We start from the raw sequence: 15,895 nt of genomic DNA, 5'->3' as shown, positions 1-15,895 counted from the left end.
ATTAGTGCAGGAAAGAGAAGGCGGTATACCCAGTTGGGCTGGAAATGAATAGGGAGTAACCTTGTGTCCCGGGGAGCCATATTCTGGCTTTAGATTTTATTTTTTTCATTTAGTTTTTGAATAAAAGTCCACTATATAGTTTGATAGTTTATAACTCAAGAGTTATAAGGTTTATGCAATGCTGTCCCCCCCTCCACACACACAATGTCCCTTTGTCACGTTTCTGTACCAGAGGAGACCGTGTCATTCTTATGAGTGTATTGAGCAAATATGTACTATCTATAGTCTGCTTTTTCCAAAAATGACAGCATTGCGTGAACAGCGTCCTGTACCCTCGGCTCTTTATTTGCTATTTGGTAATTGTTCTAGATGAACACACTCAAAGCTCCTCCTGCCTCCTGGCAAAATATTTTTATTAATGAGTTTTCAAGCAACCATTTATTTTAGTGACAAGTAATTCAAGAAATAAGGCCTATGTGATCTACAGCTTGATAAAGCTTTCAATGTATCATATGAAATTCTAGTAAATTCTGGTGAGTTTATAGCAATCCCTCTCCAACATGGAGTTTATTCCCCTCCTCACACCATTTTTTGGCTGAAGCATAATTAATATAAAACATTATATTAGTGTTAGGGGCACAACATCCTGATTTGCAATGATGTGGACGGAGCTAGAGTGTATTATGCTAAGGGAAATACATCAGTCAGAGGAAGTCAAATACTATAAGATTTCACTTAGATGTGGAATTTAAGAAACAAACCAGAGGAGCATGGGGAAGAGAAAAAAGAATAAAAGAGAGGGAGGCGAACCATAAGTGACTCAATGATACAGAAGAAACTGAGCTTTGTTGGAGGAGAGTTATGTGAAATGGGCTCAGTGGGTGTTGGGTATTAAAGAGGGCTCTTGTTATGATGAACACTGGTGTAGTATGTGTTTAGATCCCTAAATTCTACTCCTGAAACCAATATTATACTATATGTGAACAGAGTAGAATTTAAATAAAAACTTGAAACAAAAATCCAAAACCATATTATACATTACTCAAAGCTCAATACATCACGCACAGTCACTGTTCGTCACCATACAACATTGTTCCAGTATCGTTGACCATGTTCTCTGTGTTGTTCTATTCTCTCTGTGACTGAATATTCTTTATAACTGGAAGTTTGTACCTCTTAATTTCCTTTATTTATTTCACCTTTGCCCCCACCCACCTCCCCTGTTTCAACTACCAGTTTGTTCTCTGTATTTAACAGTCTGTTTTGTTGTTGTTTGCTTGTTCGGACGTCACATATAAGTCAATTTATGCAGTATTTGTCTTTTTCTTTCTGACTTATTTCATTTCCTCTAAACCATCCATGTTGTTGCAAAAGCAAGCTGTCATTTTTTTTATGCCTGAGAAATAATACATTGTGTATGTAAATATATATATATCACATCTTGTGTATCATCTATCAATATATGTGTTGCTTCCATATCTTGACTATTGTAAATAATGCTGCAATAAACTTAGAGCTGCAGATACCATTTTGAATAAGTGTTTTTGTTTTCTTTTGGTAAATGCACAGTGGTGGAATTATTAGATTATATCATGTTTCTGTTCTTAATCTTTTGAGGAATTTCCATACAGCTTTCCACAATGGCTGGATGAATTCAGTTCCCTTTGTTCCACATCTTCACTAGTTGTTATTTTTTATCTTTTAATATTCTCCATTCGGACTGGTGTGAAATATCTCACTGTGGTTTTGATTTTCATTTCCTTAGTGATTAGGGATGTTGATCATCTTTTCATATCTATTGATAATTTGTATGCTTTTGGGTTTGTTATTGCTTTTGGACAGGAGTAATGTCTAATCAGGTCCCCTGTCCACTTTTTTTTAAAAGATTTTATTTATTTGTTTAACAGACAGAGATCACAAGTAGGCAGAGAGGCAGGCAGATAGACGGGGGGAGAAGCAGGCTCCCCACTGAGCACACAGCCGGATGTGGGGCTCAATCCCAGGACCCTGAGATCATGACCTGAGCCAAAGGCAGAGCCTTAACCTACTGAGCCACCCAGGCACCCCCCGCACCACCGTCCATTTTTAAATCAGATTTTTTTTTCGGTGTTGAGTTGGGTAAGTTCTTCTTACATTTTCTACATTAACCCCTTATCAGATATTTTATTTACAAATACCTTCTCCCATTTACTGGGTTGCGTTATATTTTGTTTATAGTTTCTTTCCCTGTGTGAAAGCTTTTTATTTCATTATAGTGACAATAGTTTACTTTTGCTTTTCTTTACCCTGACTGGAAAGACATATTCTCCAAGTATGTTGCTAAGGGAGATATCCAAGAGCTTACTGCATATAATTTTTTAGGAGTTTTATGGTTTCAGAAATCACATTTTGGTTTCTAATCCATTTTTAGTTTATTTTTGTGTATGTTTTAAAAAGTGGTCCAGTTTCATTCTTTTGCCGGTAGCTGTCCAGTTTTCCTAATACAATTTATTGAAAAAACTGCTTTTTCTCTTTGCATAGTCTTGCTTCCTTTGTTGTACATTAATTGACCATATACCTGTGGGTTTATTTCTGGGCTTTCAATTCTGTTTCATTTATCTCGTTTCTATTTTTTGTGTTATTTTAATTACTACTGCTGTAAAACTTGGTGTCTGGAGTTGTGATGCCTCCAGCTTCATTTTTCTTTTTCAAGATTGCTTTGGCCATTGAGGTCTTTGTGGTTCCATATAAATTTTAGTATTGTTTGTTCCAGTTCTGTGAAAAATGCTGTTGGTATTTTGTTAGGGGATTATATTAAATCTGTTTGTTGCAATGCATTGTATAGATGTTTTAACAGTGTTTGTTCTTCCAATGCAGGAGAATGGAATATATTTCCATTTTTATGTGTCATCTTCATTCTTTCATCAATGTTTCATAGTTTCCAGGGTGCAGGTCTTTCACCTCTGTGGTTAAGTTTATTCCTAGGTATTTTATCATTTTTGGTGCAATTGTAAGTGGGATTGTTTTTTATAATTTCCCTTTCTTCTGTCTTATTATTATTTTATATAAATGCAATGGACTTCTGTACATTGATTTTGCATCCTGCCACTTTAGCCTTTTATTCCTTTTTCTTTTCTGATTGCTGTGGCTGGGACTTGCAGTACTATGTTGAATAAATGTGATGAGAGTGGACAACCTTGTCTTCTTCCTGACCTTAGGGGAAATGTTCTCAGTTTTTCATGATTGAGAATGATGTTTGCTGTTTGTTTTTCCATATATGGGCTTTATGATGTTGATGTTTGCTCCCTCTAAGCCTACTTTGTCGATGATTTTTATATGAATCAGTGTTGTACTTTGTCAGTGTTTTTTTTTTCTTTTTGCATGTACTGAAAATGATCCTATGGTTTTTACTCTTTCTCTTATTCATGTGACATATTACATTGATTGATTTACTTTGAATTATTTGAATATATTGAACCCCACTTGCATCCGGGAATAGATCCCACTTGATCATGGTGAACGATTTTTGTAATGAACTCTTGTATTTGGCTTCCTAATATTTTGTGAGGGTTTTGCATGTAATGTTCATCAGAGATATTGGCCTGCAGCTCGCTCTCTCTATTTTATTTTTGTTTTTATTTTATCTGATTTTGGTGTCAGGCTAATGTGGGTTTTATAGTATGAATCTGGCAGTTTATCTTCTTCCATTTTGTTTGATGAGAACAGGTACTAGCTCTTCTCTAAATACTTGCAAAACTTCACCTGTGAAGCTGTCTTGTCCTGACTTTGGTTTTTGGGAGTTTTTTGATAAATGATTCAATTTCATGGCTGGGAATTGGTCTGTTCAAATTTTCTAATTTTTCTTTCCTGATTAAGTTTTAGGAGGTCACATGTTTCTAAATATTCATCCATTTCTTCTCTCTTATCCAATTTCTTGGTATATAATTTTTCATAATATTCTCTTGCAATTTTTTGCATTTCTGTGGTGTCACCTGCTATTTCTCCTCTTTTAGTTCTGATTTTATTTATGGGAGGTTCTCTCCTCTCTCCCTCTCTCCCACACCCCCTCTTTTTATGATTCTGGCTAGAGGCTTATCAATTTTGCTTATTTTTTCAGAGCAACTTCTCCTGGTTTCAATTGATCTTTTCTATTGACTTTGGAGTTGTAGTTCATATATTTCTGTAATCTATATTATTTCCATCTTTCTGCTTTTTTTGGGGGTTTTGTTTGCTCTTCATTTTCTAACTCCTGTGGGTACAAGGTAAAGTTATTTATTTGAGATTTTTCTTGTTTCTTGAGGTAGACCTGTATTGGTATAAACTTAAGTCTTAGAAATGCTTTCACTGTATCCCAAAGATTTGGGACCACTGTGTATTCATCTTCATGTCTCCATGTATTTTCTGATTTCTTCTTTGATTTCTAGGTTGACCCCTTCATTGTGTAGTAGCATGTTATGTAACCCCCATGTACTTGTGCTCTTTCCAAAGTTTTTTCTTTTGGTTGACTTCTAATTTCATAGCATTTTGGTCCAAAAAGGTGCATGGTATGACTTTGGTCTTTTAAAATTGGTTGAGGTTTGTTTTGTGGCCTAAAATGTGATCCATTCTGGAAAATGTTCCATGTGCACCCAAAAGGAATGTGTATTCTAATATTTTAAGATGAAATGTTCTGGATATAACAGTTAAATCCATTTGGTCCAATGTGTCATTCAAAGCCATAATTTCCTTAGTGACATTCTGTTTTGATGATCCATCCATTAAGAAAGTAGGGTGTTAAAGTCCCCCATTATTATTGTATTATTATCTATTACTTCCTTTATGTTTGTTTTTAGCTGCTTTATGTATTGGGGTGTTCTCCATGTTAAGTGCATAAATATTTACAATTTTTTATCTCCTTGTTGAATTCTTTTGTTTATGATCATGGAGTGTTCTTTCTCTCGTTATAGTCTTTGTTTTAAAGTATCTTTTGACTATAAATATATTGCTACAGCAGCTTTCTATTTGTATCAGTGTTCATGATAAATGCTTCTCCATCCCTCACTTTCTTTCTTTTTTAAATATTGTATTTATTTGTTTTAGAGAGAGAGTGTGCAAGCAGGAACAGAGGGGAGAGGTGGAGGGAGAGGGAGAAGCAGACTCCCCACTGAGCAGGGGGGCTGATATGGGGCTTGATCCCAGGATCTGGGATCATGATCTGAGATGAAATCAGATATTTAACCAACTGAGCCTCTCAGGCATCCTTCAATCCTTCACTTTCAATCTGCATATGTATTTAGGTATGTAAGGAGTCTCTTGAGGTCAGTGTATAGATGATTCTTTCATTTTTATCCATTCTGTCACCCTATGTCTATTGATGGGAACATTAGTCCATTTTATTCAAAGTAATTAATGAAACCAGGAGGAAAGCTTTTGAAAGGAAAATCAGAAATATATACATATCAAACAACTTGCTCCTAAACAACCAAGGGACCAAAAGGAAATTAAAAGGGAAATGAAAAATATCTTGCACAAACATAATGAACAAACAACATGCCAAAACATATGTGTCACATAAAAAGCAGTTCAAAGAGGTTACGTGATAATCCCTATATTAAGAAAAAGGAAAAAAAATTTAAAAAGAAATCCACACTTTACATCTCAAAGAAATAAAAAGAAAAAAAAAACTAAGCCATGTGCAAGCAGAAGGAAGAAAATAAACCTTGAAACAGAAAGAGATAAAGACAAGAAAACAATAGAAAATATTGATGAAACTAAGAGCTACTTTTTAAAAAAGATATTCAAAATTGACAAATTTTAATCTACACTGAGAAAAAAAGATAAGATACAAATAAATAAAATGAGAACTGGTAAAATAAAGGATTTTGTATTACCCCAAATTGAATTTTTTAGAAGAAATGGATAAATTCCTGGAAACATACAACTATCAAGACTGACTCAGGGAGAAACTGAAAAAATATCTGAGCAGATAATGATGAAAGAGTGAATCAGTAATTAAGACTCTGAATAAAGACTAATTCTACCAAATATTTAAAGAAGAACTTATACACATTTTTCTCAAACTTTTCTAAAAAAAAAAAAATAGCAAGAGACATGTTGACACCCATTCTGCAAGTCCAGAATTAGTTGTGGACTAAAGCCTGAGAGGACACTAGAAGAGAAAAAAACATTATAGGCCAGTATCCTTAATGAATATAGATACATTCCCTCCACCCCAAATGCTACTAAACCAAATACAACAGCATATCAAAAGGATCATTCATCAAGATCAGGTGAGATTTATCCCTAGGAAGCAAGCATAATTTCACATGTGTATAATAGATCACATAAACAGAATAAAGGATCAAAATCATATGGTCATCTCAGTTGAAGCAGAAAAAGCATTTGACAACATTAAATGTGTTTTCATAATAAAAATGTTCAACACATTGTGTATAGAAGGAAGGGAACTCAACAAGCTCTCCTGCCCTGGTGTTGGGCTCCGTCTTTCATGTCTTTACATTAGCAGAGTTATTAGCCAAGTTGGGTTGTAGGAACTCTCTCAGTCACCTGCTCCAGAAAAGAGGTGACCATGATCAGGCAGGTATCAGTAGTCTCCTGGTAAGTTACCCCACCCTGGGGAAGGGGCCAGCAGAGACGGTTACCTCTGGGACCATCCTTAACTGGTTTCAGCCCAGGATGCTCCCAAAGGAAGGAAGCAAGATGTGTTGGGTTGTGGTTGTCCTAGGAAGATCCTAAAGAGAAGGCAGGAAGTAGTGCTGAGAAGGACAAGGAGATTTTTGAGGGTATTCTTCTCTGGTGCTTTTCCTACTCAGACCTGTGTAATTTTCTCAAAATGGGGATGAACCATCTTCAATTTCTTCATTCTGATGGGTAGGGCTCCTACAGCATTTACCTGAGGATTATACAGGATTATTTTGAGGACTTTCAGTACAGAGTCCCAGAAGTGGATGGGGTGTTCTGAGCCACATCCTGCTACATTCTACCTGAGATGCTTCCTCTGATGTCAGTGCCCAGACCAGTGAGAGGTCCACATTCAGCACCTGAGTCTGGCCCCTAAGATGGGTGCAGACACTGCCTGCAAAGTTGCTCCTTGGGGATGCCCAATGTGCCCAGCTCAGTGGCTAACTCACTTCCATCCATGGGGATGAGCGTGCAGATGCTCCATCCATGGTGGTGTTCTTGACCCAGCTGTGACCTTACCTGGTGTCAATTTACCTGTCTCAGCCAGGTGAGGGTGTGAGTCTCTGTATGTTCACTACAGTCTGGGTGATTTGGGGTAGCTGCTTAACTCTTCAGTGATTGTCATGTCCTCATTATCATGAAGGAATAGAAGGAAAAGCAACCCAAGGTGATTGTGGTTGGGAGTGAGGCCCCAGGGAGGGCACTGTGTGACTGCCACAGAGTGATAAAGAAGGTCTGTTTTATAGTGATTCAAAGGGGGCAATGCCCCCCAATGTTTATACCAGCAATGTCCAAAATGCCCAAAATGTGGAATATATTTCAGCCAGCCAAAAATGGTGAACTCTTGCCATTTGCAATCATGTGAATGGAACTAGAAGGTATTAAACCAATGAAATAAGTAGTCATAAAATATAATGATTTCAAATATATGATTTCACTCATATGTGGAAATTAAGAAATAAAACAGAGGATCATAGGGGAAGGGAGGGAAAAATAAAATAAGACAAAATCAGAGAGGGAGACAAACCATAAAAGACTGTTAATATAGGAAACAAATTGAGGGTTGCTGGAATGGAGGTGGGTAGGGGGATGGAGTAACTGGGTGATAGGAATTAAGGAGGGCACTTGATGTAATGAGTAGTGGGTGTTAAAGGCAACTGATGCATCACTAAATTCTATCTCTGAAATTAATAATACACTATATCTTAATTAGATTGACTTTAAATAAAAAAAAGGAAGATCTGTTTTACAGTTTCTACCAATATTGCTATGTCCATAAAAAGTTATGAAATATTTCTCCGGCTAAGAGATTGTGAATTTGGCATTGCCATCCTTGAGTCCTCCCCTGGGGGAGAAAATGACAGCTGAAAGGTTGAGGAGAGGAAAGGCAAGGCTTATTTTAGTGAGCCTGTTTCAAGGGACATGGTCAACCATGAGAGCTGCACATGGTCTTCTTGGTAGGATGAGGAGAAAAAGTTAGTTTTGGGTGGGAGGTTGGGGGAGCCAGGTGGTGGGTATTATGGAGGGCATGTATTGCATGGAGCACTGGGTGTGGTGCATAAACAATCAGTTCTGTTATGCTGAAAAGAAATAAAAAAAATAAAGCTATCGAAAAAAAAAAAGTTAGGGTTGCCCTTCTGTGACCAACACCACGGAGGAGGTAGAAGTCTATTTATTCCTGCCCCAAGATCCCAATGGGGACATCAGCATGGGCCTTCCAGGGACCCTCTCCCTGAGGGACATTTACCACACCAGGCTATCAGCTGGATTGCAAATGTCCTACCTGAGTGAGTCCTTTCCTACCTTTGTAGTTCTCCTATCCAAGTTTGTTCCTATAATGGGGGCAGTGGGAGGAAGAAAGAGGAAGGAAGCTGACTCTTTTCCTGTCCCTGCTTCAGGTGTCTCACTTGGCTGGAAGAGGAACTGAGCCAAGGCAGGGAAGATTTCTATTCTACAAAAGTCTGGAAATTGCATATTACACTAACTGGACCTCTACTCATCTTAGTGGGACCAGGAGAGAGGGTATTTCTAAGGTCATTTATTTCTGAAAAGAGTTGATTTTCCTTTTCTGAACAGAGGAAATATCCTCATAAATCATACCTCCTGATCTTCTAACATTGACTTAGGAGCAGCAAGCCTGACTCTGGATCCTGAGGTGGGCATACTAAGGCATCAGGCCCCCATCCACTGGCTGCCAAGGACACTGCAAACCAGAGCCAAATACACCACCAGCCCCAGAGTGATTCTTACACACTGCTAGAGAGCAGCCCACCCCAAGGATCTGCTGAGCGAGAGCTTTCTGCCACTACAAAGAACCCCATCACTGCCAGGGTACCTGAGCCTCAGAGGATTTTCCTACCTTACTACTGACAGCTGTAATTGGCGTCTGTGTTTGTTTCTCTGCATCCACAGCCAGTTGTCAAGTTCATGTGTGAGCCTGCATCTTTGCCTTGCCATTGCTTCCACCTGGAATTTCAGTCTCTCTTGCCCAATGCTTCCTCCCTGAATGATTTCTCAGTCTTTGTCCCATCATAGCAGTGATTGTCTCTGTATGTCAGATGGAGAACATTTCTCTGATGTCCCCAAAATATGGCAGGAGGGAGAGATTCAGGACCTAGTACACAAAGAAGAATGCACAGAAAAAATCTGGGAAGAACAGAGATATTTTTCTATTTTAAATCTTTTACTTTCTTGTGTAGTATAATGATCACCTACATACTGAAAAATCACCAGGAAAAAAAACAGGACATTTCTAATAATTCATACCGACCTCTGTGTTTCTATTCACTCCAGTTCTGTCCACAGCTTTATGTAAGAATTTCATGAAGCATGTGTTTACAACTGCTTTCTTTGACTTGTTATGTTACCACTTAGGTATGCTTACTATCATGTATGTTTAGTTTTCTTGAAGCTTTATTTAAGGGGTATTCTACAGGTTCTTAATATTTAATCTCAACATTATACTAAAAGATTCATTCTTCACCATATCCCTATGTTCTTTCTTTCAACATTATGTACCTCAGCTTACTTATCCATTCTCTGTCAATGCCTATCATCTCCTTTTTCACAATTATGAAGACTGTTGCTAGGAGCACATGTCCACCTGTCTTCTGCTCTTTTTTGCAGAGTGACTCTTCGGTATAGTGTCAGGAGTGGAAATGCTGAGTCCTAAGGTGTATAGATGTGATTCAGCCATATTGTTTCTTCAAAGTGATTATATTAAATTGCAAACCCAGCAGGCACCTGATTTTGTCCAACTTTTGATTTTTCTGACTAAATTAATGTATGTTGTTAATTTGTAGTGCACAAATATACATTTGCCTCATTCCTAGTTAATCTCTGGTACTTTCTCTACTTCCCCCCCCCCCAATATGTTTCTATTTCTGAGAAAGTTCTGTTCACATCTTTTGCCCACTTACATGCAGGATTGTTTCACTTTTTCTTGATGATTTCTGGAATTTAAAAATGTTACTTCCACTGATCCTCAGTTGACTAACTTTTATTTTATTTTATTTTTTTTAAGATTTTATTTATTTATTTGACAGACAGAGATTACAAGTAGGCAGAGAGGCAGGCAGAGAGAGAGAGAGAGAGAGAGGAAGCAGGCTCCCTGCTGAGCAGAGAGCCCGATGTGGGGCTCGATCCCAGGACCCTGGGATCATGACCTGAGCCGAAGACAGAGGCTTTAACCCGCTGAGCCACCCAGGCGCCCCTCAGTTGACTAACTTAATGCAAATATCTTTTCCAGATTTGTGGAAATTTTTAACTTTCTTTTTGCATCTGTTTTCATGAAGAGAAGCTTTTCACTTCGATGTAGTCAAAGGTATCTCTTTGATCTATCTGTTTTATACAGCTGTCATCCTGGTGTCTTTATATGGTATCATCTTGTTCAAGTCATCTTTCTCTAAGAACAGCTGTATTTTCTTCTACAGTGTTCATTTAAGATTTAGGTCTTAAATCCATGTGGAGCTGATTATCATAAGTGATGTAAAGCAGAGATTCAGTAACCTCTATCCATATGGAGAACCAGTTTGTCAACTCCATTTACTAGATGGTGGCTTCTATACCCATCGATATCCCATGCACTTGTCCTATGCCACAGAAATCCTACACAAGGCTCTGTGTCCCTTTCTGTGGGTGAGTTGGTCTACCCCTGTGCCAGCATCCAACTTTTTTCAATACTATATCAGTGAAATAAATCTTATCTGATAACAGCAGATTCTCCTATGTTCTTTTTCTTCTAAGGAGCTTTGGTATTTTCCTTTTGATCTTCCATATAAATCTAAAATTCCAGGCTCTTTCCTCCCTCTCTGGGTCTCCCTCCAAGCTGCTTGTCAAATTTCCTCAGAATGCTTCCTGGTAGATTAAGGTGTTCATGAGATGTGACCCCATGACCTGGCAGAGTCATCTATGCCTAAGTGTTACAATGTGGCAGCCAGCAGTAGGGCTCCTAAAAATGAACAAAACAGAAAGAGAAATGATAGAGTCCCTCTCCTTTCTGAAAGGAAAGGCTTCTCTTATATTGGAAGCTTTGGATACTTGCTCACAGCCTTCTTCCCTGTCCCCAGTATTCCCAACAGATTCATGGCTAGATGGCCACACAAGAGTCATTGGAGACCTGCCTCCCCTGGCCTCTGGTGTTTCTCTGCCCTCCCCCCAACTCCCTGAGACACTTGTGGTCACAAACCCTTCATGCTTCTTCTTTTCCTGGAACTGCTTGTTTTGTGTAGAAATAATGGTTTCACTTTCATGTCCTGTAAATGTGGGTCTTAGAACCATCAGCCAAATCTTCCTGAGGGAGGGGCTCAAGTCAGAGGCTGTCATCTTACCTAGGCAGAACAGATGGTTCTGTAGCCCCTTGCTTAGGACAGTGACCTCAGGAGCACTCAGTGCCTACATTTCCTAGGCAGTATAAGCTTCTGGATTGTTCCTGTGCCAGGGGCTCCAGGGAATACTTGAAAAACACTCAGCATTTTCTGCTGTGTTACTGGAAACATTCCTGAACTCCATCATCAGAAGCCTTTCTTCTTTCCAGAACTGGTGAGTGAGCAAAATGTGTACTTGCAATGATGGGATACTGGCTTTGTGCTTACAGGGTTGAGGTGTAGGTCAGATGGGTTGAGAGTTAAGATTTCATCCAGCTGCTCATGTCATCCTCTTTGAAGAGAGAACCATAGTCTGAAAATGCCTCTTTTTCTTCTTCTTCTTTTTTTTTTTATAGTGAAAAAGTTGTAAGAAACTTTGGAATAAGCAGAGTGTTTATTGGGTGTCTCCTTTGGAAACTATGCTATCTTTAAATGCAATCTAGCTTTTCATACCATAGAGCTATTTCAAAACTCAGTGAGTTTTAATTATTAGTAGCAATGCAAAATAATTCTTTTTTGGGGAATTTCTTCCCATCCATTCATGCTATAACAAAATACCACAGACTGGGTGGCTTATGAACAGAAATATACTTATCAACCTTCTGAAGGAATGGACATCTCCCTGTCACCTCACATGGCAGAATGTGCAAGTTAGTCTCTGCAGTCTTTTAATCTGGGGGTGTCTGTGGGATTAATGCATTCATGATCCCTCTGCCCTCACGACTAAGGAACCGCCAAAAAATCCACCAACTAATATCAGAACTTTGAGCTCATGCATCATCTACGGATTTTGTGGAGGACATATTCAGTCCATAGCAGTCATATAGCTAATTTCTGTCTGCACAGGTTCAGTTGCCTTCCTACCCTCACCTTAGAATACAGCACTCTTACATCATTTTAATATTCATTTCAATATTCTTGAACTATAAATGTCTCTTCGGGAATATCTGTTTAACCAGTAATGTCTTCTGCCTGTTTCCTTCATTAGTAATCAGATAAATAAAATCTTTAACACATGTTTATTTTATATTTCTTTGAAACTCATGATTCTTCCTCTTTTGAAAATTGTTTTTGCAGGACATATAGGAAGTGGATGAGCACTGAGCACATTCCTACTCTTAAAAACCCACCGGGAGTCCCTGAGAAAACGTACATGTATAAATATTTTTAAAATCAGAGTTTTCTCACTCATAAGAGTCCACATCATATGTAGTGATGATTTCCTTGAATTGCCATGATTTAATCAGATATCTCTATTTCAAGACTGTGCAGAATTGAATTGGGAAAATTAGAGGTCTTATTTACTTCTGCCACTTCCTGTCACATATTCTAAATTGCCCCCAAACTCTTCCATGAGGTGAGATAAATGGACATTAAGCTGTCATGGAGTAATTATTATCAGAAGGACTATGTGCTTGGCTATCCCTCTTATGGAACACACATCCTGGCAGACTTTTCTCTGCCCCCTGCCTCTACCAAAAGACAACTCTTGCCCCTATTTCCTGCAGGTTATGTGAACTGAGGTATGTGTGCTATTCTGTGCTCTCTAATGTGCTGGCCTGATTGATTCCTCCTACAGAATGGAAAGGGGTATGGCTCAGTGTTATGGTTTCAGGCAAATGCAGACTGCATTAGTTTCTCATTGCTGTGTAAAAAAAGTAACACAAAATTTGTGGCTTAAGACAACAACAGATTTATTGTCTTATAGTTCCAGAGGGAAGTTGTCAAAGATGAATCTTAAAGGAGCTAAAATCAAGATGTCAGTGGGTGATGGGTCTTAAGTCAGGCACTTGCGATGAGTACTGGTTGTTATAAGCAAGTGATGAATCACTAAATTCTACTCCTGAAACCAAATATTACACTGTATATTAACTAACTAGAATTTAAGTACAAACTTGAAAATAAAATAAAATAATAGAGATGTCAGCAATGTTGGTTCCATCTGAATACTCCAGGAGACAATCCATTTCTTTATTTCTCCAGCTTTTGCAACCCGCCTGAATTCCTTATCTTGTGACCCTTCTTACATCTTTCTGGATCTTCAGTTCTATCTCCATCTACATCATACCACCTCCTTTTCTTCATTTGGCCTTGCTTCCTTCTTATAAGGTTCCCTGTGGTTATATTGAGCCCATTGGATAATCCAAGAAAATCTTTTCATCTGAAGATCCTGAACTTCTTCATACCCGCAAAGTCCCATTTGCTATGCAAGGTCACACATTCACAGGCTCCGAGGTTCAGGATGTGAACAACTTTGAGTACTGTTACTTTCTATTCCACAGGCCTTGACTCTTATAACATAAGAATCATCAGAGTAGACAACGAGTAGTTTCTACTGTAGCATGAAAACAAAATTCATCAGGAAAAGTAAATCAGAGTAACGTTAGTAAGTGTGAGAGAATGGGAATGGGCTGTTGAGATCTGTGCGTTTCCTTAGCTCACACTATGTGTCTATTCTGCTGCTCCATTTGTCTTCCTAATTCACTTTCCTTTTCCCACAGACATTCCACAATCAGCCAGCATGGATCAGTTCCTACATGACTTCCTGGCAGGAAAGAATTTTCAGCAGTTGGCCACCAACTTTATCCCTCACTACACCACATTAATCAGTAACGTAGGGGGAATCCTCTCTCAAGAAAATCTTGGTAGAATTCAAAGAGCCCTTAAAGAGGCCAAGCTAAAAGATGTGGCTGACATAATTGAGGAATCACTTGTGGCAGCAGAGAATGCTCCACTGGATGTGGCTGTGATTGGGGAATCTGGAACTGGGAAGTCCAGTTTCATCAACGCCCTACGAGGACTTAGTTATGAAGAGGAGGGTTCTGCAAGTGTTGGCATTGTGGAGACTACCAGGAAGAGAACGCCCTATCAACATCCCAAATATTCCAATGTGACCTTCTGGGACCTGCCTGGAACGGGAACCCCCAATTTCCAACCAGATGAATATCTAGAAAGGGTGGAATTTGCTACCTATGACTTCTTCATCATGATTTCTTCCTCTCGGTTTAGCCTCAATGATGCTTTGCTGGTCAAAAGCATCAAAGAGATAGGCAAAAAGTTCTACTTTGTTAGAACCAAGGTGGACAATGATTTATATAATGAAGGGAAACGCAAACCCACATCTTTCAAAAGGGAGAGAGTGCTTCAGCAGATACGAGACAACTGCCTGGCTAACCTCAGTCACATTGGAGTGCCTGATTCATGTGTCTTCTTGGTCTCCAACTTTGATCTGGATGACTTTGATTTCCCAACACTGGAAGAGACCCTGCTGAAGGAGCTCCCTGTTCATAAGCGCTACACCTTTGCGCTTCTGTTGCCCAGTTTGTCTGATGCTTCTATTGAGATGAAGAGAGATTTGCTCAAGGAGAAGATCTGGCTGGATGCTCTGAAATCATCTGCTTTGAGCTTCATCCCCTTCATGGCCTGCTTTAATGGTTTTGATTTTCCCCAGCAGGAAAAGTGCTTGAACATTTACCGGAGCCACTTTGGTTTGGATGAGAAATCAGTCAAAGAGATTGCGAAGAATCTGGGCATATCAAAAGAGGAGATGGAGAGTTTCACCAAGTCCTTGAATTTCTGGTTACTTGTGAAGGATGACAGCATAATAGCCAGGGCCATGAACTGTGTTGAAAGCTATTGCTCAGTAAATGGAGGCCTGCCATCCACTGTCTTCCAGTTTTTTAAAACCTACTTTCTACATTTGAAATTCATCAATACAGTGGCTGATGATGCTAAAATTCTCTTGCATAAGACTTTAGAGAAAGTAAGTCTCAGGAGATGCCAGAGAGATGTGTCAGACTGCCTAACTGAATAACAAATAGGCCTCAGGTCTTTTGTTCTGTAGGTGGGGGTGGAGTCCTCCCCCCCACCACACCAAGACCAGATCTTCCCTACGGTAGGGAAGATTGTCTCCATTGGACAAAAGCATTGCTCCGTGTTGATACTCCATTGCTATACAAATGGGATTTGCCCATGGCATTTTTTTTGTACTCCCTAGGCTATTTTGCTGAAATTATGACAGAAATGCACCCCATAGTTTTCATTAATCTCCATGTATTATAAGGTAGTTTACATTTGCTTCATTTACTCAGACAATAAACATTTGGTACAATCAATATAACTGTGTCCTTTGTTCTTTTCTATGAATGATTTTCCCCAGGCCTCACGTCAATACCCTCCTCATCAAACCAAGGGAAATGCATGAGTCAGGGAAATGTCTAAGTGAATACTATAGTGTATGGTGTAGGGCACTATAGCAGGGAGGAGGAAGTTGAAAGAGGATCAGGGAAGTGTTCTAAGATGTCATATTGTCAGATACTACAGGAGAACACAGTATTTCTAAGACTTCGCAAACACTGGACAGGATGAGA

The 15,895-nt window shown here is 38.9% G+C and overlaps 1 protein-coding gene across 1 annotated transcript; it reads left to right on the top strand.

Moving 5' to 3' along the window:
• The first annotated feature begins 11,491 nt into the window (after positions 1 to 11,491).
• Positions 11,492 to 15,631, top strand: LOC125100151 (T-cell-specific guanine nucleotide triphosphate-binding protein 2-like). Its single transcript, XM_047730092.1, has 2 exons — positions 11,492 to 11,700; positions 14,027 to 15,631. Exon 2 carries the CDS (start codon positions 14,047 to 14,049, stop codon positions 15,337 to 15,339), a length of 1,293 nt encoding a protein of 430 aa, XP_047586048.1. The 5' UTR covers positions 11,492 to 11,700; positions 14,027 to 14,046; the 3' UTR covers positions 15,340 to 15,631.
• Positions 15,632 to 15,895: the final 264 nt, after the last annotated feature.

Source organism: Lutra lutra, chromosome 5 (genome assembly GCF_902655055.1).
Source record: "Lutra lutra chromosome 5, mLutLut1.2, whole genome shotgun sequence".
Taxonomy (NCBI): domain Eukaryota; kingdom Metazoa; phylum Chordata; class Mammalia; order Carnivora; family Mustelidae; genus Lutra; species Lutra lutra.
This window is presented reverse-complemented; position numbering and strand designations above follow the sequence as displayed.